The 24453-nt window shown below is 38.7% G+C and overlaps 1 protein-coding gene across 2 annotated transcripts; it reads right to left on the minus strand.

Moving 5' to 3' along the window:
• Window positions 1-1001: 1001 nt before the first annotated feature.
• LOC143851203 (ribonucleases P/MRP protein subunit POP1-like) lies at window positions 1002-19319 on the minus strand. Of its 2 annotated transcripts, XM_077360550.1 has the most exons (10): window positions 18631-19319; window positions 9601-9697; window positions 9192-9299; window positions 8861-9094; window positions 7650-7768; window positions 7011-7559; window positions 6714-6822; window positions 6002-6609; window positions 1756-1915; window positions 1002-1450 (listed from the first exon to the last, which is right to left on the minus strand). In XM_077360550.1, the coding sequence occupies exons 1-10, from the start codon at window positions 18678-18680 to the stop codon at window positions 1421-1423; spliced, it is 2064 nt and encodes a 687-aa protein (XP_077216665.1). In that variant the 5' UTR covers window positions 18681-19319; the 3' UTR covers window positions 1002-1420. The 2 variants fall into 2 exon arrangements, with proteins under 2 accessions (XP_077216665.1, XP_077216674.1); XM_077360559.1 differs by lacking the exons at window positions 9601-9697; window positions 18631-19319 and having other exon boundaries at window positions 9176-9298.
• Between the last annotated feature and the right edge of the window lie 5134 nt (window positions 19320-24453).

A 24453-nucleotide genomic window follows, 5' to 3' on the forward strand; every position in this document is an offset into this window, starting at 1 on the left:
CGAAATTTCGGTAATTTCGATCGAAATTTCAGAAAAATACTGGGGCGTTTGGATACACGGATTTTAGAATCTAGGTTTTAGTTTGAAAACATCATAAAAGATGGTTCATGATCAAGTTGTTGCATGCTGTCCTGGTAGCATTTCTTGGATTTTAAGTAAGAAAACCGGGTTTTAGAAATCTCATGATGGGGGAGAGGTTTCTAAAACCTAATTTTCTTACTTTAAATCCAAGAAACATTGCCAGGACAGCATGCAGCAGCTTGACCATGAACCATCTTTTACACTGTTTTCAAATTAAAAACCCGGATTCTTTTTTTTTGAAAAAAAAAGGGCTGAAATCCTGTACTTTGAGATTCTAAAATCCGGGTTGAAATCTGTACTTTGAAATCCGGGTTTCCAAAAAAAAAAAACCTGGATTCTTTTTTTAAAAACCCGGATTCTAAAATCCGCGTATCCAAAAGACCCCAATAGTTAAGAACTTTGAGATTTTTATGTTGAAATTTCGGACGAAATATAAAAAAAGGGCTGAAATCCTGTACCATTTCAGGTATTAGCGATTTCGATTTCGTTGCTGAAATTCTGGTCCAAAATTTTGGATTTTGGTCAAAATTTAAAACTATGGGTATAGCCAAAGAAACTGAAGGCCACAAAAAAGTTAAAAACCTTGGAGCCGATGTTGGTGATGCAGCTGCATCTCTTACGGAAGAAAGTCTTATTCCAATCAGCAAGTAAACGATAGTCATGAAAACTTACAGCAGAAACTCTAGACAGTTTATCTGAAAACTTACTTTTGTTTAGAGTCTAAGCAGGTATCTATATGTTAGTAGAATACTTTTAGACTATTGCTATGATGAGAATTCTTAGGGGCTCTTTGAGCGGGAGGTTTTATTGATGTATGAATTGAAATTCTCAAAGCTTTTGTTTGACTCTAGTTTTCTTCTCTTCATGCAAAACCGTAGAAAAGAGAGAGAGAGAGAGAGAGAGAGAGAGAGAGAGAGAGAGAGCATGCACAGCAAATTCATTCATGTGCAATATTACGTCTTGTGGCTTAAAATATAATATATTGAAATAAAACATTATGCTCAAAAGCATGGATAACTGAAATTCCTAATCCGCACCCGAAAAGAATTAGATCTCTGCGGAGATCTGGTGATTTTTCCGCACTGTACATAGGTGTTTTTTCTTAACTCAACATTTGGGATGCTCTCTAAATAACAAGACAAAATTGGCATGGAATGGAATGAAGGAAATAGCTTACATGGCTGCCAAATCTTCTTCCTGTTGTTCCAGAACAATGGTTGCAAGGCCAAGTCTATAGGCAGTAGATTTCAAATTCCTAACCAGCACGAAAATCTCACGCCTCCCCTTCTCCTGCATCTCACTCCACTGTTCTTTTCTCAGCTGCGCAAGTGAAGTCACCTCACACAAAGCTGTTGCCACTGGCTTGGTACTGCACCATGTTATCACAGATAAGCAGACAAATAACCATTGATTTAAATTTCGGTTTTGGATGTAGCTGAAACTGAAATTTTGGCCGAAATTCAGTAAAAAATCAAAGCAAAATTTATTATTGTACCGAAAAAACACATTTTTCCCAAATTTGGTACTCTAGCTGAAATTTCGGGTTAGGGGGATTTGAGTTTCGGTCCCAACCGAAATCAAAAAATTCAGCCGAAATTTTTGACCATGCAAATAACTCATGTTTGAAATAGCAGTAAAAATATCAACAGCAATTGAAGACGAGGAAATACAAACCTCCCGCGAACAAATCCAGTAGTGACAAAGCCAATAGGCCGCCTGTCTGATGAGAGGGTCGCCTGGTATCTGAAGCTCGCACTTGCCAGATTGTTGTTGTATGAAGTAAGATTTTAATAAGGATTGAGGGATTTGAAGCCCATCTTGTTCTTCTTCTGATCTGCATGTTCATATTCAGCATCTTAGTTGTCATGAAAAGGTATTACACTAGCAGCATATTCAAACTGATTATTAAATGAGAAGAGCAAATAATATGAAAATACAGAAATCAGATCAGGGAAATGATCCACCTCAAAAAGGTGGATTTCACATCAACCGAGCAAAACACTTAAATTGCCAGTCAAAATAAGAACAAAGCACTGCAGGGAGCAAGTAACTTTACACTAATATCTTTCATGTTATTTATGTGTTTGCCTCACGCCATAGCTGTTTCCAACCAAAGAAGATAAAAAGAAACACGTGGCTCTGACGCAGAAAACCAAGCTAGACTCCAACAAGTTGGTCATCAACTTGTCAATGTAAGAAGAACTAGCAGTGCAGCTCAGAGTCAGTGCATTCTCTTTGTTCATCAGTGCGGCGGTATGGGCACGGCCTATGTTTTTCCCAGGACCATTCAAATCCACCATTTGTAAATTATCGCAATTGTTGAAGCAATCATGTTTCAATTGTCCGACAATTGCTCGTTAAAGTTTAACACCTCAATTTCTCCAAGGCTTCGCCTTGTAACTTATTTTGCTTATCAGACTTGCATAAATCAAAATCAGAAGCTAGCAAACATAAAGTACAGATTGTAACCCAACAGGTAAACAACTGAAATTGAGATGGGCACCCAAATACAAAAACATGGATAATCCATGAATTAATCAAAGGAAATGGCTAAAGTGGCTTCCCAATATACATCAGATGCCAAAAACTTGCATTTATAAAAATATCTCACCAAATACCTCTGCTATCCTTTGAAACATAATGGCAACTTAGCTTGCTCAAAGACGTCTTATTTTCCAGGGTGGCTGAACCTATAACTGCAATATTGCCCTAAGTCAAATCTTCACTTCCTCAATAAAAAAACAGATTGAGAATCACTATCAAACGACAGAAGTGCACTCAGTTTTACCCTCATAACTCTGCTAGGCACCTCGCACAGAGAGTATAATGTTTTCAAGAATGTATGTCAATGGGCAAAGAGGTCATTGAACATCTTTGTCATTAACAATTACATTCACTGCCAAGCCAGTTCAGTTTGTAACTGAAACATTCATCACTAATCAGCTCTTGCAAGACAATGTTTGGTAGTGCGATAATGATACCTAGTGGAAGAGATGCTGCATGGGTATGGCCGTATGGGTATCCAACAGGGGTAGCAGGTGTTGGATTTGGCAAACCTCAAAAAACGAATTCATGGATTTGCTAATAAATTGAAATTAATTCTAAAAATTTAACTCTTCTACATATAACAAGTGATATATTGGAATTTGGAAATTTTGATAGGATAAGTACCATTTTTTATTTTCATATAAAAATTTACTATTAGGATGGCTAAAACTCAAAACATGAAGTTGTAAATTTGTGGTAGTAGTATTTAGAAAATAAATAGATAAAAGATATCTAAAAGTGTCGCAAAGAATTCTGAAATATTAGAATATAGCACCGGTCTAATTTCAAAAAAAAAAAAAAAAAAAAAAAGCATCGGTCCAACATAAGTACTTCGCCCATTTAGAAGAATCTATGTACCATAAAGCGGAAGTGATCAACAACTCAAAATGGCATGAAGTCTAAAAATTTTTCCAATCTAATGTTTTCTGGATGTCAATCCTAGATTTTTCAATGGTAGCTTCAAATGTTAGTGTCAAGGAGATATTGATAGGACCTATGACATCCTGGCTTGTGCCAAGGGGTTTCCTTTCGAGATTTAAAGAACTTTTTCTTGGAGCAGTATGAAAAGGGACAACTTAGAGGGATTTTAAGTTATTTCATTATAAGATTTTGGGAAAATTTCAGCTTCCAGCAGTCGCACATTTCCTATGATTTGGCCGACACTTTGAATTTACTGCTGACACATGTGTCTTGCCGTGTCCGACACGACACACGTGTCCACCAGTGTCGACACTCTGTTGGACACTTTTAAATGTATTGTTATAAGTGTTAATGTGGGTGTGTGGACACGTTTTTGTGTCGTGTCAAGTGTAACATTCCGTTTTATCACTGCATATTGCATTTACCTATTTTATTATTAACTATTCTTTGATTATAAACTCTTTTTTAGCTCTTCTTTACTAATATTTGTTGTTGTATCATATATATTCTTCCTATTTTAGCCGTGTCCCCGTTTCTAAATTTTGGAGGTTTGCCGTGTTGACACGGACTCCATGTCCGTGTCGACACACGACACTCGTGTCCGTGTCCACAAATCATAGCACATTTCTAAATATACAGGATAGAGATAGAATCATTCTCATAGTATGCCTTAACAAAGACACATATTTTGGGAGTGGGCCTGAAGCTCAATGGTTGAGGCTTTGTATCTCAACTTGAGGTCGCAGGTTCGATCCTAGATTACCAACCACCAAAAAAAACAAAAAACAAAGGCACACATTTTAGAATGTAATATAAATAAAGCCAAGTATCTCAAACTTGCAAACAGGCGAATTTTCTACCAATTCCAAAAACGGATACAACTGCAAACCTCCAGCCACAGGGAAAGGAATTTTAGAAGAAAGGATAGCCATATCCTCAACCTCCTAGATCACACACCGGAAAGGAGAAGACCTAGGACTCTTTTTGCCGGAAAGCTTATCTCTGTCAAGCGAGAAGTCCCCCCCACACCAATCCGAAAAAAGGATGAGATCCACACCACCAGCTACCGAGTTCAAAGGATCAAAAGCCTTGTTCTAGAAAAGAAACTTACCCTCATGGTTGATCTCCACCTCTACCGATTCAAAGTCTAATGCTACCACACAACCATCGCTTATGCGATGGTTTCTAAGTATGTATTTGAGCTTATTCAAGCATTTCCCAAATTTTCATCATAAAATTTCATCATCTGTATATGTCTCCATGATTTCCACAAAAATTCCATCCGAAATTGAAATGTTTCCGTGGTGACCGAAACCCAAATTTAAAACCTTGGTTCTATGAAGCAATTGATTGAAGTCTCATTGGGTTTCTCACTGTTTTTTGAAGGTGTGTGTGTGTATATATATATATATATATATATGAGGAAATGGTTTGTGAGCAGCTGCTCAGATAAGCTTATCTTAGCAGGGCTCACAAACCATGGGGGGCCACATTTTTGGGGTGATTCAACGCATTCATTAGGAAGGCCCTTCCATGGATAGGGTGTGTACCAATAATCAGCCCTATAGGATCATCCTAACCCAATCAAAGGTGGAGGGGAAAATCGGCAGACACTGTGTCCATGTTTCTGGCCATTTTCCCCCTCCACAAATGGCAAGGTTAGGGATGATCCTATAGGGCTGATTTTTGGTACACACTCTATCCATGGAAGGGCCTTCCAAATGAGTGCTTTGGATCCACCCAAAAATGTGCCCCCCCCCCCCCAACCCAATAGTTTGTGAGCTCTGCTCAGCTGCTCACAACCCATTTCCTCATTATATATATATATATATATATATATATATATATATATACGAGGGAAATGATTGTGCGCTCGAGCGCATATAGCTTATATGCGCTCGAGGGCCCAATCACATGGGTCCCACATTTCTTGTGGTGATCCAAACCATTCATTTGCAAGGCCCCATCATAGATATGGTGTGTACCAAAAATCAGCTCCATTGGATCATCCTAAACCCTCCAAAAGTGGAGGGCAAAAATGGGCAGATTTGTGACAAACAGTGTCTGTCCATTTTGCCCTCCACTTTTGGATGGGTTAGGATGATCCTATGGAGCTGATTTTTTTGTACACACCCTATCTATGCAAGGGCCTTTCAAATCAATGCTTTGGATCATCCTAACAATGTGGGCCCACATGAGTTTTGGGCCCTCGAGCGCATATAAGCTATATGCGCTCGAGCGCACAATCATTTTCCTCATAATACACACGCACACACACACACACACACACAATTTATATATATGGTTAGGTAAGCTGGGATTCAACTTCCCACCTCATGGTCAAAGAACAAAGCCTTTGACCAATTGAGCTAGAGGCTCAACCTTTTAAGAGGGAAATATGATAGAAAAACAAAATTTATTGGCAAAGAAGAAACTTAATAGGTCCACGAACCTGGATGTCCATAATAAAATATCAGAAAGAAATGGTGCACAAACAACAGCTCCCTCTTCAAAAACGCCTTCCTTGTAAGCATGAAGAAGGACTCTAAGAAAGCACGGTCTCTGATCAGGTTGTATCATATTGACTCTTTTTGGTAGCCAACAAATCCTGCCTTTCTTCATCATCTCATAGAAACCCTTCTCCCCCATAGAGGTGTTTGAGAATAAGAGCAAATGATCTCCATGGACTGTGCTCAGATATTTACTTATGATACAGGACGTTCTTGCAACAAAACCTTGAAAAGTAGAACCATCCTTCTGCTCTAATGATACAGAATCATAATTCCCACGGTCTGAGTTCACCGATAAAGTGCCACGGGCTATTTCTGCACTATTAATTTGCGCATCCAGCATTTTAATGTCTCCCATGCTAGTGGTAGTGGATTCTTCTTCAACAAAACACCTAGCACAATCCCATGGAGGTGGTATGGGAACTCTTAAAGGTCTCATAGCGAGGGGACGGAGTTCATCTGTTTGATTGGATGCCGCAGCTTCAGCAGCCATGAAGGATGAGTATGCCTTGCAATCGGGAAAATCGAAAGGAAAGACCGGCACTCCATTCTGCAACATTGGAGCAAAAGACAAGACCAGACAGTTACTTATAATTATAATAGTTTGAAACACGACACTCAAAGCAAGTTTCAGGTTGAGCCGCATGCACTTACATCAGATGCAACCCACCTCCTCTCTAGCAAACCAACTGCGCGAGCCCCATGGGAGATGAGAGGAATACAGAAAGCCTTGACCCAACTTACAGGTAGAATGATAGACCATCTGTAAAAGATAAGAAAAACATAGTGATACCAGGTCTGTAAAGTGGATTAACATACTAAAACACATTAAAGCACAACATAAACAGGAGTTTGTCGGAATGGTGATTTTTTTCAGCAAAACCATCATTGATAGAACCTTGGTAATGCCAACCAAGAAATGAATCGAAGAAAATTTCATTCTCAACTTACCCTGTGCAAGAGTCGCATCTGTTACTATTCTTTAAAAGCAAAATGGGGCAAGATCTAACAGAGCCCTCCTTAGTTTCAGCAGGCAATGTCTGTGAATTTGTATTTGCAAGAAAGAAAGAGGCCAAACACCTCTGATGTCTTTCTGTGCAAAGAAGATTCTCCTCTACTGGAGGACTGATCTGTTCATGAGAAGCCCACAAGTCCTTGCTGTCAGAGAAATGGCCCATGGTTCCATCAGGTTTTAACCACAAAGATGACATGACCTCCTCTTCATTATTATTTTGAGCTACAGAGATCAAGGTAGCATTTTCTTTAACATTATCCACTTTTTGTAAATCACCCCCCAAACTAGTAGAAGGTGCTTCTGGAACACAATCAATTCTATTCATGGGTAAATCACGAGGATCTTGGACTACTAAAGATAAAATTGCACGAGAGGGGAGGTCTTGTGCGTGCTTGAGGACAAAGGCCTTCGGACGTTGGTAGTTGGTGTCGGAATCCAAAACTGAACATTTCCTCAACATAGGATGGTCAAAAGCACTGGGTGTCCTGTCAGAGAGAGTTTTGGATCTTAGTTTAATTGGAGCATAAATAAGTTGTAAATTTGGAACCACTATTTGAGTATAGAATGCAACTCACTCAGAAATAGGATGTAGTATCTTCTGAATAACTTGGGTTGCCTTTGATCCCATAACTTCCAATCTTGCAAGTTTCCCATCAAGTGAAAAACAATTGACAGACACACCATTCTCAAGCATCTGAAAAAAGAGAAGAGACCAAGTTAAAATCCATCATCTACTTGATAAAAATAAAAAATATTAGTTACCATTCAATGTGCATAGAAATTAATGGAAGAACAATCTAGGGGTTAACTATGTCAGCATGTGATCTCCAAAGCAGTTGGAGGTGTAACCTTCAAATAACCCATACTTATCCACACTCAACAAATGTTTGCTACTCTATGACCACCCAATGTCATGAAGATATAAAGAAATTTTAGTTACTAGAACATGGAAAAAATATAGGTACCTGTCAGATATCATGTGTTAGTGTCTGTACATATAAACGATAAGTGGTACGTTACTAAGTCCTGAACACTGATGATACTAAACATTTGAGAAAATCCACACAGAATTCAGCTTACTATTAAGAAGTTAAAAAAACAAACAAATAACCCATGTCATGAGCAAGATTATACTGCAAAAGCAAGACATAAGTTCTAAGTTACTGAGTCCTGACCACTACTGCAAAACCAAAACATTAGTTGCATGCTACAAAGTCTGGAATACCTGTAATAGTAAACATTCAAGTATGTACTATTACTTCCCATAGAAGAAAATAACAAAAGATCATACACTTCTTCACCACCTATATCACCTAAACACAATAAATTGAGCCAGCACTAGATCTGGATAAGGATGGCTAACATGGAAATGTGTACGAATCAGACAATCCAGAACGGGACACAAACAGAAGTTTTCTTTGTTATGTACACCAAACAGGAAGCACAAATACTAAAATATCAAAGTACCAAACAATCACATAGTAGACACAATATAAATGATGTGATTAGCATTTTATATGTAAGATACTATGGTAGACCCAGTACATGCAAAATAACTGTGGTGATTAGCATCTTATATGTAAGATACTTTGGTAGATGAGAGGTGGCCTGATCTAAATCTCATTCGAGAATGAGATTACAAAATGACCAGACAACTAATATTGCAAACGGAGTATCCATCATTCATTACCAGAGCAGCATTGCACTATTGCAGTATAATATATAAACAAAAAACAATTGGCTAGGAGGTACCAGGATTTTTTTCTTCTTTTTGAATGGTACGTACCAATTTTTGACAGGCAGATTCCAGAGCATCAAATCCTTCATTGAAAGCAGCAGCATGTATCCATATCCACAACTGGAGAAATGAAGTACTGCACTTGTTTTTACCAGGCATGTGAAATCCATTCAATATACGATCTTCTCCAGCATCAACATTAATTTGGTCTCTAAAGCAAGGACGCCACATGTATGTGACTGGGGCAATCAATTTGGAAACAGGAGCCCCAATATGATGAAGCTGTGCAAGAAGACAATGTCATAACTCCATCTATTTACATATCCTACTTTGCATAAATGAAGCAGATGGCACTGTCCTTACCAAAGGAGCAACCTACCGTTGCGCTTCCATAGCAAACTCCACAAAAAACAGGACAGAGTTGTCCTTCTGGAAAAATGGGTGGTGATGGCACCAGAATCATTCCTAAAATTGTCGTAAGGGAATCCTGGAAACAGATGAAATAAATAAAACCCAATTAGACTCCACAAACCTGCCTTTGAAGTAAGAAAATACAAGCCACCTAAGCCATGTATATGTTTTAGAAATAATGAACCTGAAGTCAAGGATTTTATACAAACAATGAGGTCAAATGAGCATACTATTTGTGGAGCCCAAAAGAGACTACATCTCTAGATAATACTTACATCTCAACAGTTGACAAAGAAGGCAATACATTTTTTATATTAACAGGTGCATAGATCAATAACAAAAAGCTCAAAAATTCAATCATTAAAGAGAGTGCCTACCTCTGGACCCTCCAATTGGACAGCGCAGCAGTAGCTTGCATCATGTACGAGTGATCCGTATTTGAGCCACTTCAAGACAGACCTTGAACCTTTTCCTCTGCAGCCAATAATTACTTAAGTTATGAACAGATAAATGTTATTTATATTGATCCCTTCTGATAAAATGAATAACTAAAAGAGAGAATACATATACAGAGCAGTGACCATCATGGCCCCTTGTTAAGACTTAGGAGCAAGAATATTTACACATATAACCACTGATACAGACAAGACAAGCAGATACAATAGTGGCATAAAAGGGTAAGTCATTTCAGCAAATGTGTTCACCACTTGTAATCTTGAGAATTTTCAGAACACAAATCCTATATTAGAGCTGATTTCATCATTTTATGATTACTCTGAAAATGGTAAGAAGATCTTGGATCTAAGGTAGAGACCTAACAGTTATTTGACTTCAAAAACATATAAACAGAAAAAAGAAGAAGAATTGAACAGTATTGGCAAAGTACTGACCAGTAGCATATATTCTAGCACTTTTCTTTGTTCCATTTTTTGTGTTTATTTTTAGGCAATTAGGAGAGTAAGTAATCTAACCAGACTTCATCAATGCTACTGGTTGAGGGAGTTGATTTCTGACATGGTGAGCCACAAATGAGCTATTGTTGATTGTGATAGTGGGTTGACACTAGACTTCATATTCATCTGACAAGAAAAGTCATCTGTCCTATCTGAGCCAATTATGCTCTGTAGTTGGCTGGGATGCAATCAAGCAATCATGTAATATCCTTGTAGTGACAATTTACTGGAACTGATTTAAGGACTCATGGATTAATTTTATGGATTTTCATCTGTCCACTATTAAAGATGTAAGAATTCATAACTTCATGGAGTTAAGTTCTCTTTTGGACTGTTAAATGTTAATAGTAGAATTATCCGGACCCAAATGAAAAAGAAATTGATCAGTCCATTATTTTTTGTATGATCCATTATTTTATTTTATTTGCGATCAGACTTTCTTCTTCAGTGGGTGTAGAGGTAACAAGGCTTATTCTTAACTGTAAGATTACATAGAGGTTTAGGGACTTGAAGTCCTTTTCATAAACACGGGTTAACATGAAGCATAAAAACAGCCAATGATGATCGATCCATCTAGTTTTTCAAAAAAAAAAAAAAAAAAAACATAATTTTTTAAAGGGAAACGTATTAACATAGTACATAAAACATAATAGATAACAAAATAAATGGAAAATCAGGGTTGGTTTACATAAATCAAAATGTCTGGGCAACAGAGAAAAAAAAATGACCAGAAGGCAATTTAACATCGGACCACGGAACAGATAATTACTCTGGCAGGTGTTAAAGAAAATCAGCGTTGGTTTGCATAAATCAAAATGTCTTGGTAACAGAGAAAACGGCATGACCAAAAGGCAATTTAACACTCGACCACGGAACAAAGAACTACTCTGAGAGGAGAAATACAAAACCCTGTGTTGCAAGGTTACTGCATTATGCATTATGCCTTCTCAAAAAGGTACCACACTATTTGTATTATGCAATCTTAACCAAGACGAAGGATTGAATTAGGTTCTAGTCTTTTTATATAAGAGGAACACCGCAATGTAACCATAGTAAAAGATGTGGTTTCATAGAACTAGCAGTAGGGAGTGAACAAAAATGGTGAATGGTGATGAACCATTATTTTCTCTTCTAGAGAGACTTGTTTTAGGCCCGGAACCGAAAAGTTTCACCCATTTCGGGCGAACAAAATGAAATTTACAACAATGGTTTTGCCTAATGAACAAACATATTGACATGCTCTGATGCCCCTTATAGGAGGTTTACAATGAAACAATTTTGGATTTTAAAATTGTTAAAGTATAAAACGATACATAACGCCTTTCTCCAACATCTTAAGCTTTTGGAGAAGTTGGTTAGTTAACATGGTATCAGAGCCAAAGGTCTCGAGTTCAAACCTCCCAGATAGCAAAATCCACATGCGATGGTCGGCCCAAAGTGGGACCACATGTGCCACGTGTTTGCCAAGTGAGCCACACGTGCGGGGGAGTGTTAAAGTATAAAACGATAAATAACGCCTTTCTCCAACAGCTTAAGCTTCTGGAGAAGTTGGTTAGTTAACAAAAATGAAATACTTCATATAGCCAATGGAATTTCACTACAGTGATGTTTATATTAATAAATCTTGCTATTAGAATTTGAAGTTGGGCACTACTTGATGCCTTTCCAACATGGTACTAGATTCTGAGATTTCTTTCATAGAAAAAGGATCCTTCCAGGAGAAACCTAATCAATTAGTACTCTAGATTCCTCAGCCAGTGCTATTGTTTATGAAAACTAAAATGCTACTTTTATCAATTCAGCAAATCTTTAAGTTGAACCACTACAATAATGCGATATTTGAAAACACACCTCTCCTTTAACTGAAGACCCAACAAGTATCAAGACCAACGAATCAATAGGTTATATTTTATAATGCAGACCACGCAGACAATATATGCTGTCCCCAGGGATGCAAACAAAGCATCCCTCTACAAGCTATACATCTGGACAATTATGACCTCCACGTTTAACCATCTTTGAGTGAGTCCACAGTAAGGCCAGAGAAAGATTAAAATTTCCTTAGAGCAGGGGATGGAAAGATATGCAGATCACAGAGACCACAATATACTAAGTCTCGCAAACCAGTGTGCTACAGTTGCAGAACTTGAACCTTGCTGCTTCTTAAAAGACATTTGCTTGCATGATAACACCCTAGCTTGGAAAAAATCTCCCTCACACAGCGATCAGAAAGTTCACGGATCCTTTAAGCATAATTACCATTGCTTATCAGCCAATCTGGTTCTGATGGTTATTGGTATCTTAAAGAATAATATCTTAAAGGGATTCTTTTCCCTTATCTCAATCTTTTCTCCTTCCCAAAGTGGTCAGAAAGTTCACGGACCCTTTAAGCATAATTACCATTGCTTATCAGCCAATATGGTTCTGATGGTTATTGGTACCTTAAAGAATAATATCTTAAAGGGATTCTTTTCCCTTATTTCAATCTTTCAACACAAATAGGCGGTTAATCTAGAAGATGAGAGGGCTTCTTTCGTAACTTTAAGTATGCAGAATTAAAACTTAGAACAATTATAGCAAGGTGAACCTTCCGCTAGACCCGCCAGTAAAACCAGACCGATAAGCAATAAATTGCATTATGTCACCTATGGAAAAATGATAAAATCTAGAAATGCAAAGGAAACACACTATAGACATACCGTCTTTACACTTTTCTAGTATAGAATCATAAAACCCAAAGTGCATGTGTATGAGAAACAACTCATTTATCAAATTTACTGAGATTACAACTCAATGAATTATATGTGAAACTAAGATTTTCAAGGATATTGATATAATTAAGCACCTTGATGCCTTTTGATTTAACTAAATACCTCAAACATAAAATGATAATAAAACTTTTATGAAGTGCTTGCATGAAATGGGTAAAGTTGGCGCCCATGGTTAAATTCTCACGAAAGCCCATCTGGATTTTATCAAAAATTGCTTGAACCAGAACACGCATAAACACTTTCTAAGACCGTATAAATCTGTTAAATCGAAGCATACCTCCAAAATACAAAAAATATTCCATATGCTCAACTGAAAATTCATACTTGTGAAAAACACATGCCAAACACCAACGACTGCCTGGCCTTATTAGTCAATAGATCTATCTATATGCAATGGAAAAAGGGTATCAAGAAATACATGTATAAATATAGACATAATTACCATTCAAAAATAGATAAATAAATATAGACATAATTAGTAAAGTTGCCTAAATGACCAACAAAATTTTAACCCACTCCCTAAAATTTCTCTGCACTAAATATACAGTCCAAAAATAAGTACCTATATCAGTGTTTCAATATGCGGAGGTGGGTCAAAATGTGGCCAAATCGAATCCTAGTTGACTCGGCACAACGCGGTCAAGTACTCGGTTGACAAGGCTGAGTACTTGGTTGACACGATCATAAATTGGGAGAGTCAAAGTAGTTTTGATCGACTTTTTTATTTTATTTTATTGGCAAGCTGGGGTTAAGGCGGACGCCGACCAGAATGGATTAATAAAATAAGAGGATTACAATCTAACGAAGCAAGTTCCACTGGAATCTTGCTCAATAAGGACTACCAACTCATGAGGTATGGAACATATTACCATGTCCATCCCCTTACAAGGGCAATTGTGTTTAGACAAAAAATCAGCCGGTTGATTTGCCTCCCTCCAAGTGTGAGAGATCATCCACTTCTTGAAGCTTTCCAAAGATTCTTTAATTTTGTTAAGTATAGGGATTGCCCGCCAAGGACATTCAAATTTTCCAGTTATCACCTTCACAGCAACCATGGAATCTGATTCAATCCACACCTTAGATCTCTGATTTTTCTCACCAGATCCAGCCCATGGAGGATGCCCTCCATCTCTAACACATGGATATGTTTTGCGTCAACTGTTTTGGAGAATAAGCCTATCGGGTTGCCTCTGCTTTCTCGGATAATTCCACCAATTCCGGCATTACCTTCAATGACAGAGGCATCTGTATTGAGTTTAACAGTGAGCTCCTCTGCTTTCACCCAGTAGCACTCCTCTGGGGTGTGGTCAAGGTTGAACAAGGGGCATTTGAAGTTACTAGCGAAGCTTTGATTCCGATGGGAAGGTTCATCAGGCAGCTTCACGTATAGCACCCTGTTCCTGATGCAGCCAAGAATCCTTCTCAGAATAATCTGTTTATGGGATGAAGGTTCCCCATGTAACCAAGCGTTTCTCTCCGCCCAGATATGATAAATAGCAGATCCAAATGCTACCCGAATAGCAATTGCACATTGACCCCTTACTGAAAACTGAGTTCTGATCCACTCCTCTTCTCATTGATAGAGTTTTTTGGTCTCCTCCTCTGACTAAGGCGCCACAGGATCGATCTCCAGATCCAGGCAGAAAATACACATTTGAAAAAGAGGTGATTCACAGATTCTCTATCAGAGTTAGTAAGCAGGTTGTTTCTCGAGAAGACACAAGAAATAGTAATCTGTCCCTAGTAGCAAGTCTATTCTGAATGGCCTGCCATACAGTAAAGGACTGCTTAGGTACATGTCCTCTAAACCATACAGAATTAGCCCAAGCAATCTTCAACCACCGATTCCTCATTGCATTCCAAGCAGATTTGAGGGATAATTTCCCTTTAGGATCAGGGATCCATATAGGATAGCTTTTGTAGTCAATCATAGCAGAGGAAATTAACTGATTAAGCTCTCCCACCTCAGTTCCTTCACCATTCCCATCCCAAATTCCCTCTTCCATAAGCTGGTTAATGGGAGTTCCAATTGGGATCGAGATCAGTTGGTGATCTTCAAAGTTTCTCTGGTTTAGCACTCCAGATGGATGCCAAGGTTGCCCCCAAAAATCAATTCCTACCCCATTTCCCAGAGAATAGCAGATATATTTCTTTGCCTCTTCCCTCATATGGAAAACTCCCCTCACCCCCCAAGAAGGATTCGTTGGAGCTCTGACCATCCAGAAATTCTTTCTCTTCACATATTTCCAATGAAACAATCAGCCCAAGGGTTCCTTTGCTATTTAGCACCCTCCAAAGGGATTTCATCTGGAGGGCTTTACTTACCTCATGAATGCTACGGATTCCCATGCCTCCTTCTTCCTTTGGGGAGCAGACTTGATCCCAACTGATCGAGTGATAAGATCTTGCCAAAGAAACACCCCCCAAACAAAATTTCGCAAAATTTTGTTGATTTCATTCAGCACTCCCACTGGAAGTCTAAACGCTGTGGACCAATATATGGTAAAAGAGTTCAGAACAGTCTTCACTAATTCAACCCTCCCAGCCCGAGATAGCAACTTGTTAGCCCAGGTAGCAATCCTTCCACGAATTTTTGAGATCAGCTCCACACAATCAGCACTTGTAATTCTTTTGGAAGACTGGGGGAGGCCCAGATATTTCATTGGGAGGCTCCCTTCGTTCATTTGCAAAGCGCTGCTTATCTGTCTTTTAACTCTCTAATTACAACCAGCAAAGATACCCTCTGACTTTCTTATGTTTGTCTCTAAGCCAGTACAGTTTTTGAATCTATTCAGACACTCCATGATCTGCTTTGCATTGGATTGAGTAGCATCTGCAAATAGCATAACATCGTCAGCATAGAAAAGGTGGGATATTGATATATTACCTTTAGAGAATGGAGTAGTTAATTGACCCTGAGGAACAGCTTCCTCAAGAATACCTGATAGTATTTCCATGATGAAGCAGAACAGAAGAGGGGACAAGGGGTCCCCTTGCCTTATACCATTTGTGGCTCTGAAATGCTTAACCCACCCATTGATCATCACCGAGAATGATGGATTGGAGATACAATGCTTAACCCACCCACACCATCTTTCATCAAATCCAATTTTGTGCATAAATACCAAGACAGCTTCATGGGATACGTTATCATAGGCCTTCCTTAGATCAATTTTAACACAGAGAGTAGGTTTGGATTTCTTTCTATGAAAATTGTGAATCAGGTCTTGGGTCAAAAGAATATTATCTTGAATAGATCTTCCTCTGATGAAGGCGGATTGGAAAGGACTTATTATGTTCATGATTTTCCGAAGCCTGGACGCCATAATTTTTGTTAGGATCTTATATGAGAAATTACAAAGTGAGATTGGACGAAACATATGAGGAGATGCAGCATCACAACATTTCGGAATGAGAGTGATGTTGGTAGCATTCACTTCCGGCAAGAGGATTCCTTGTTTAAAAAAATGTTGAACTGCCTTGGTAACGTCCTCCCCTATGACATACCAGAAACTCCTAAAGAAATCACCATTGAAACCATCTGGAGCAGGGCTTTTATTCCCATCCATTTCAAAAATCACCGACTTGATTTTCTCCATTGACACATCGCTGGAAATAAAATGTGTCAATCTCTTCCAATAAAATGAATAAATAAAAGAAAAAATACGTATGCAGAGCAGTGACCATCCTGGCACCTTGTTAAGAGTTAGGTCTTAGGACCAAGAATATTTACACGAATAACCATTGATACAACTCACAAGGTGAGCAAATAAAATAGTGGCTTAAGAGGGTAAGTCCTTTAAGCAAATGTGTTCACTACTTTTAATCTTGAAAATCAACAATAAGGAGATCTGATGAAAGCAATACCATTAGCATATAAGATATTACTCTCAAACAGACAGAGAATATTACAACGCCCCAGCTATGAACAATAAAAAAAATGCTCATAAATGAAAAGGCCGAGTAAAGCCAATTATCAAATCATACATCTCACTCTCTTGTGTGAAGTAGTCTCCAAGATACATAATATTGCTACTTTTACATGCATGAAACATGAGAACTTTTTTTTTTTTAAGAAAAGAAAGGAAAGAAACATGGGAATTAAGAGTCATCCTTGATAGAATTTTGCATAAGCATAATATTAATTCCCACCAGAATTGGAATGTAATGCTCATGTATAACTTTTCAAAGATCCAAAGGAACAATGCTTGTGATGAGCTACAATAACTTCTTGTAATTCTGATCACATGACACTCAGGATATTGATAAACAAGTCAACACAGTTTTGCATTGCTCCCAAAGAGGCAACCTGCAGGCAGCAGGTAATCTCTAATTTGTGGTTCAACATCCATAATTGAACCCTATACGGCTATGAGGTTGGATATCAAGCAGAAATGTGCTTATTAAGTCAAATGTTAATATTTTCAATTGTGGGAAACCACAATGTTTAATTAGCAATTCCGATTGAATACATAAAAAGATGACTGCTACCTCTAAATCATAAATCATAAATCTTTAATCTTTAACGGCACATTTGACAACCATGAATTTTTTTTTCATGATAAGCTATTGTCTCCAAGTGGTGAGAGAGGGGTAGGGCGGGTGAAGTGAGTAAAAATCAGGAAACTAGTGTCTTAAAGTGGAGAGCAGTGGCTAAAAATCAGGAAACAAAAAACTCTACTCAATACTGGACTGACTTTTTCCTGACTTTTATCCACTTCTCAGTTCTCACCCTCATCTCAATCGTGTCCCCTCAAATCTCTCTCCTTCTCCCACCCGCCCTACACCTCTCTCACCACTTGGAGAGAATAATTTATTATAAAAAAAAAAAAAATCCCTGGCTGCCAGACATGGCCTAAAAGCAATACTGACTCTTACTGATGATACAACTGGAAACTCCAGAATTCTTAAGCTTCTAATAAAAACCCAAAATACCTGGGCTAAAGAAATAAAGTCACAATATCATTGTAAGCACACAGAGGTTTCATAAAAAGATAACTAACTGATCAAGCGAATTTTGTCCCAGTTACTAATTGACAACAAAAGTAAATTACACCAGTGTGATACAAGTTCACATGTTGACGCCTAATTAGATTGAGGAAATTAGCACAATGAGATCATGGGGCACACATTAGTAAGATTTCAGGATCACCCCATTATAGTTTTTCTACGTCAATGTAAGGCCCTGTTTGTTTAAGATAATGACAACCAATTGTGAGTGCCAAACCGATTATTGGACTCAAAATTATGCTTAAATTTGAGTCCAACAATCAGTTTGGCACTCACAATCGGTTGTCATAATCTCACAGCCCTGTTCGTTTAAGATTATGAGAACCAATTGTGAGTCCCAAACCATTATTGGACTCAAAATTATGTATAACTTTGAGTCTAATAATAGGTTCAGACCCACAATCAGTTCTCATAACCTTAAACGAACAGGGCCTAAACAAACATGGCCTAATCCATTTTCAGAAATTCAGTATTCAATCTTAATTCTGAACATGAGAAACAATCATTCAATCATAAGCAACACATATGAACGCAAAAACAATTCAAAGATAGAAGACACACATAAAAGACTCCCAATACACTTGGAGATTGAGTGTAACAAACACAAGAAAAAATTTCAAAATCCAGTAAAGCTTTTGTTTTTCCATAGAAACAGTCAGAATATCACTAATACCTGCCTTGCAATCCAAGAGGTAGATTAAATCCCCATCTTTTCACCATCATGAACCGCTTCGCATGCCATAAATGCGTTCTAGCCTCTTCATCCCATCCCCCGAAGTACCAAACCCTAACTCTGGATTCTTCTTGAACTCAATTCTCCTTCGGATTCTACGCGAAACCTTCTTCTGATCCTTCTCTAGAACCAAATCTTCGTTCTTTTTTATTTCCTCTACTTTCCTCCTCTTTTTCCATCTGTTCCTCGCAACACGATTATCATAACCAGTCGTTCTTCTCCTCTTATTCCTCCTCGATCGAAAATCGTTGTTTACACGATTTGTGACGATCGAGAGCAGAGATTCGAGCTCTGTAGCTCGGGACTCTGCAAATTTCTGAACGTCTAGGGCTCGAGGGAGTGGATTTGCAGAGGTAAGAGATTGTTTACTTCTTTCTGACGCCATTAGAGGCTCATGAAAGGAACCCTAAACCCTAGCCCCAAACAAAAACTTTTCTTCTTAGCATCAAAGAAAACCACAATGCCAACACAAATTTGATTGAACAAAACATGAAAAATTCTACTCACAATAAAGAGAATCGTAAAAGTGGAATATAGAAATAGAAACCCTAGATTTCCATATATTATAAACCCTAAAACCCTAAACCCTGGAACATAGAAATATAAACCCTAGATTTCCAGATGTTAGAAACAGAGGAGATCTCTAAACTTTTAGGACGATTATTTTTTCGCCCCCCTCTGTAGGATAATGCGCTCCACTTATAACGTGATTTGACGTTAAAAGAGTTAAAGTCTACCCACAATCACGTTAACAGTGGGGCGCATTATACTACAGCGCGGGGTGGGGCGACAAAATCATCTCCCAGAATTTTAATTTCTAGAGGTTATTGATATCGGCACCATAGTTAGTAAAAAATCGGATACACAAGAAAATGAGTTTAGAATTTTGTCATTTACAAAAAATGGTGGGGTAAAATTGGAAATTTGGCCCAAATAATCGTGTTTAAAACGTCTTTTAAACGTGTTTAAAACGTTTGCCTAAAAAGAGGGAAAACATGTGTTATTTACAAAAGGCATCGACCAGCCGTGCTCAACCCACTAGACAACGAAAGAAATTACACAATTAACTAGGGAAAACATGTATTATAATTAAATTAACCATAATAGACATTCCTTTAATTACTGAATATATGTAGTGAAATAAAAAGAGGCTATTGATATTGGCAATTCCATGTTTTGATAATTGCACAAACTCATCTTGTCCTTTATTATTTAAAAAGCTGTCAAAAGGCTGTTGCATTACCAAAAAGCTCTCAGAATCTAATTAAAAAAGAAAAGACAAGCTGAGCTTGTGTAATATTAAAGGGGCAATGATATTTTCAACCCCACTGCATTACGCATGCGCCCCCCTTATAAGGTGATTTGCATAAACAAGCGTTAAAGTTGCTCACTTTTCACGTCAAATCACGTTGTGAGAGGAGTGTGCACGTAATGCATGGGGGGTGAAAATATCATCTCCCTTATTAAAACATGGTAATGCTAATATCAATAGCAGTGGGTCCTCTCTCACAGGCTCGGGCCTAGATTTAGCGATTCAAGGCTTAAAGATAGTCGATATTGCTTGCTTGTGTACGGCATTCCGGGTCAAAAACTGACTCCAACTTAGGTCATGGGCCCTGCTCTGGGCTATTGGGCTCTCTTTTTTGAGAAGTTGTCATGGATGGAAGAATGTTGTTGGGAGGTGATGGATGCAAATATAAAAGGTTCGAGTGCTCGATAGGGATTGATTGGTCCCACCATGGCTCTTAAACCACACCTTAGCTCGCAGGCCCCATCAATTGCTAAATTTGTGCATCTAATCCTCTAGCTAGATTTGCCTTAATTTCCTCTACCATGTCAAAAGATCAGCTAAATCTCCCTTCCAATGACATCCTCCTAGATTTATGAGTTATTTTTGAAATAAAACTTGCCCGAGGGGAAAATGAGAAACGAAGGTCCTAGTGTCCGATGACTATCATGCATTTGGACTAGGTTGGATTGGGATGAAGCCACACTCGATAGAGATGTTAGTCGTACAGGTGTAGATCACTATGGCCAATGTGTAACTCCAATGGTTTAGATTGAATAATGAAATTAAATGTAAAAAAATTGGAGTTACACATTGGCCATAGTGATCTATATTGAAAATAATCACAGGAGGTTATCAGTCCATCTCGTTCTCTTGAGACATGGATGGTTAGTAACTCAGTATAACCCACTTAAGCGAAGTTTGGATAATGTAGTTGGTCAAACAGACTAAGCCAATCAGAGTTCTATTACGTGAAGAAATTTAGGAGATGTTTTTCAATAAACAAGGAGTTGCTCTTTGCTGCTAGCTAACCTGACCAAAAGAAATCTTCCTAGGGGTGCAACTTGGATCAGGCTTAACCCGAACCCGATGGGTTCAACGCAATGTTGGCTCGGGTTGGGTTGGGTTAGGTTAGGCTTCGGAAAAGCGAACCTGATTTAATTACGGGTTGGATTAGGGTTGAGGCCTTGGGAACCCGACCCAACCCGAACCCGGTATCCGTCCTCTAATTTTATCTTGATTTTCTTTAGGTTATTGTATCTTTCTGTTTGGCCCTAGGTGAATCTGACCTAACCCGACTCAACCCAACCGCCCTGTTGTCGGGTTAGATGGGTTGGGTTAGGGTTGAGAGATTTAGAGGTGGGTTGGGTTAGGGTTGATCCTCAACCCAAAGGCTTGGGTTGGATTGGGTTAGGGTACTTGAGGGAATGCTTTCTCGGGTTGGGTTAGGGTTGAAATTAAGGGTTGGATCCAACCCGACCCGAGTTGCACCGCTAGATCCTCCCCACCATAGATCAGGCGGACCAACAAAAGATCACCACCATGATAGATTGAGGTAAGTTTTCCTTTTGTATTCTTGTGATCTTGCACGGTTTGAGTTGCATAATTCTATTAGATCTACGGTTTAACAGAACCTTCCTTAAACTATCCAAAGACACATCCCATGTCCCTCCAAAGGAGATGAAGCCCACACTCGAAGAACCGACAGGGAAGTAAAGATTTAGGGCATGCTTGGCAATCACTTGAAGTTCCTATCATTAATATGGACTTGGGCCAGATTTCTGGGTTGAAGCCCGCGCTCAATGGAGATGTTAGTAGTGAAACTATCCAAGGACATATTCAATGTATTGCCACAAGGAGATGAAGCCCATACTCCACTGGCCCAAAAGTCTTCCCCCACCCTTCTTCTCTTCCACAATGGCGCTCACCAATATTCCATGGAATAATTTTTCGTGGTTGCCCAATATGTTTAGTGAAATCTGCATTGACTGTAACAAGAAGCATCTTCATTGGGAATTTTACCAATTACTACAAGAGAATATAACACTTCAATTCTCCTTAACAATGACTAGTCAAGAGAGCAATGATTCTCTGTTACAATTCCCTAACTATGTTGGTGATTTTCCAACAACTGTTGTGATTTCGATGAGCTGGAGGTCGAATAAAACTGACCAAAAAAAATGAGAAGTCAATATCAGTCCATCCTCCTCCCCTTCCAACCACATCTACTCACTCCGTATGCAAAAATATTACCCCACCATGTGCAGCTGGTGAAAAAGATTTGAAAGCAACTCATACCTGACTGTCTTAAGTACATAGACACAAGGTATGTGATAAATTGAAAATAAGACAAAGAACTAGCAATTTAAATTACATGCATACTCTCTCTCTCTCTCTCTCTCTCTCTCTCTCTCTCTCTCTCTCTCGGGAAAGAAATACCACCATGAGCCAATGATTGATGCAGGTTGCTGAAGTTGTTAGTCACTCTCAAATGGTGGTTTGGAGTTTTGTGATAGATTTGTGTTGCTGTATTTTAGAGTCTGGGCTACATGATTTGAAGTGATACAATCTTAGTTTCATAGGTTCCCTTTTCATGACATGAAAGATAATAGACTATTTGATATATTGTGATTGCTTTCTTTCTTTTGTTCTAGTTTTGAAATGAAGGAATTTGGGGTGCCTAAGTATCTTTTTGGTAAGTAGCTAACTGGTAAATGGCTTAATTAGTGGAAGAAAATATAGTTTCCACTAATTGATGAGTTTGAATCATGTTACATAATTCGCCGGTTCATTTTGGATTTGGTTTGGGTTCTATAATTGTGTTTTTGATTTTATAGACACCCTCGTTTTGCCCCATTGGCTAACTTTATTTTTAGGATAAGCCCCGACTAATAGATTGTCATAAAAAAAGGAGATCCATGATGGACGTGCTAAGGAACAACAAGTTACAACCAATACCTTATAAAAAATCCCGATCCTCTGAGTCGACTCCCTTTTATATTCATCGTGTCTTTTCCCGGGTCCATGTTACTGTTTTGCCCTATAAAGTCAATCAAAACTCATTTGACTCTCCCAAGTTATGAGTTATGACCACGTCAACTGAGTACTTAGCCGATTCAACAGAGTACTCGGCCGTGTCGTGCCGAGTCAACTAGTATTTGCTTTGACGGCCTTTTGAAGCCACTACAAGAAAAGTGAGATTCACCGACGGTCATGACCGTCGATGCATATGCCAATGAATGTCGGTTAAGCTTACACCGACGCTTTTAGCGAGCGTTGATGATACTACCGTGCCTAAAGGTATTTACCGACGTTTTTTTCAAAGCGTCGGTGTTATCAGTTATACCGGCGTTTATGAACGTCGTTAAAAATAAAAATAAAAAACGTTGGTGTTATGGTTATCACCGACGTTTTAAGTAAACCGTTGGTGTATGTAATATTACACCAACGGTCATGACCGTCATTAAAAGATCCACATGGCCTTTGATACGTGTATTTATAGATAAATAACTAGAGGAGGAAGTTCCCCCAGCGGTAGGTCCGCCAGCTATCGTGACGATGATTCCAGCAATGGGCTGATGAGGCTCTTGCCTTGGTGGGCTTTCAGGTGTTGGTGATCTATGCGTTAAAGTTTGTCTTGGACTACTTCTGTCCGGAGCATCTCGTGCCCGGGACTGCTTTTGCTTGTGGTCGCCCTCTTTTACAAATCTTCGAAGATACCCTCTGTTGATGAGGATCTCATCTCCTCTTTGAGGTGCCTGGATTCGTTAGTATCATGCCGTGATCTCTGTGGAACTGACAATACTTAGACTTGTCTCTTTTGTTTGCCTTAGTTAGCATTTTTTTCGGCCATCTCAGAAAATTTTCATCGCAAATGGTTGCTAGGATGTGACCTCGGCTAGCGTTCAACGGGGTATATTCTTCCTCACTACTCCAGGGACTCGTTTCTAAAGCAAAAGGGCCATAGTCATTGATGGTAAATGGACGGCTCAAATCAATTTTTCAACTTAGGGTTATATAAAAACCCAAAATGCAATTAAAAGAGGGGACTGCTAAGGTTTGAAAGGAGAAGGAAGAGAGAGGAGAAAGGAGGAGGTTGAGACACCATCTTCGGCATTCCTTGGTGCCTCCAACCCCACCAAAATCTATCGCCGCCCCCCTTCTCCACCTTCTCACAGCCACCTCCATCACCGCCAGCCACCTCCATCTTTAACCCAATCCCCATCTCCATCCCCATTTCTCTTCATCTTCCACAATCAGTACTCCAACTTCCCTTGTTCAAAATAGCCCAAATCCATTCCATCATATACATAAAAAAAAAAAAAAAAAAAAACCCAAAGACCACTACCAACACCATCATCCATACCGACCGCCTCTCTCTCTCTCTCTCTCTCTCTCTCTCTCTCTGTTTTAAAAGGAAGAAGAGGATCACATATATTTTAGGTTTGAGAGTTAATTTTGTGAAGAGAAGGTAG

This window comes from Tasmannia lanceolata, unplaced genomic scaffold (assembly GCF_043159265.1).
Source record: "Tasmannia lanceolata isolate RefF3 unplaced genomic scaffold, GAP_Taslan_0.1 ptg000003l, whole genome shotgun sequence".
Lineage (NCBI taxonomy): Eukaryota > Viridiplantae > Streptophyta > Magnoliopsida > Canellales > Winteraceae > Tasmannia > Tasmannia lanceolata.

Bases quoted from the DNA above. Each gene is read 5' to 3' on its own strand.
- LOC143851203 (XM_077360550.1), bottom strand. From the start codon at position 18,680: ATGATGGTGAAAAGATGGGGATTTAATCTACCTCTTGGATTGCAAGGC. The intron at 7,769-8,860 runs GTACGTACCATT...CTCTTTTTTCAG, and splicing joins AATCTGCCTGTCAAAAATTG to ATGCTTGAGAATGGTGTGTC. The intron at 6,823-7,010 runs GTAAGTTGAGAA...TATCTTTTACAG, and splicing joins AGATGCGACTCTTGCACAGG to ATGGTCTATCATTCTACCTG.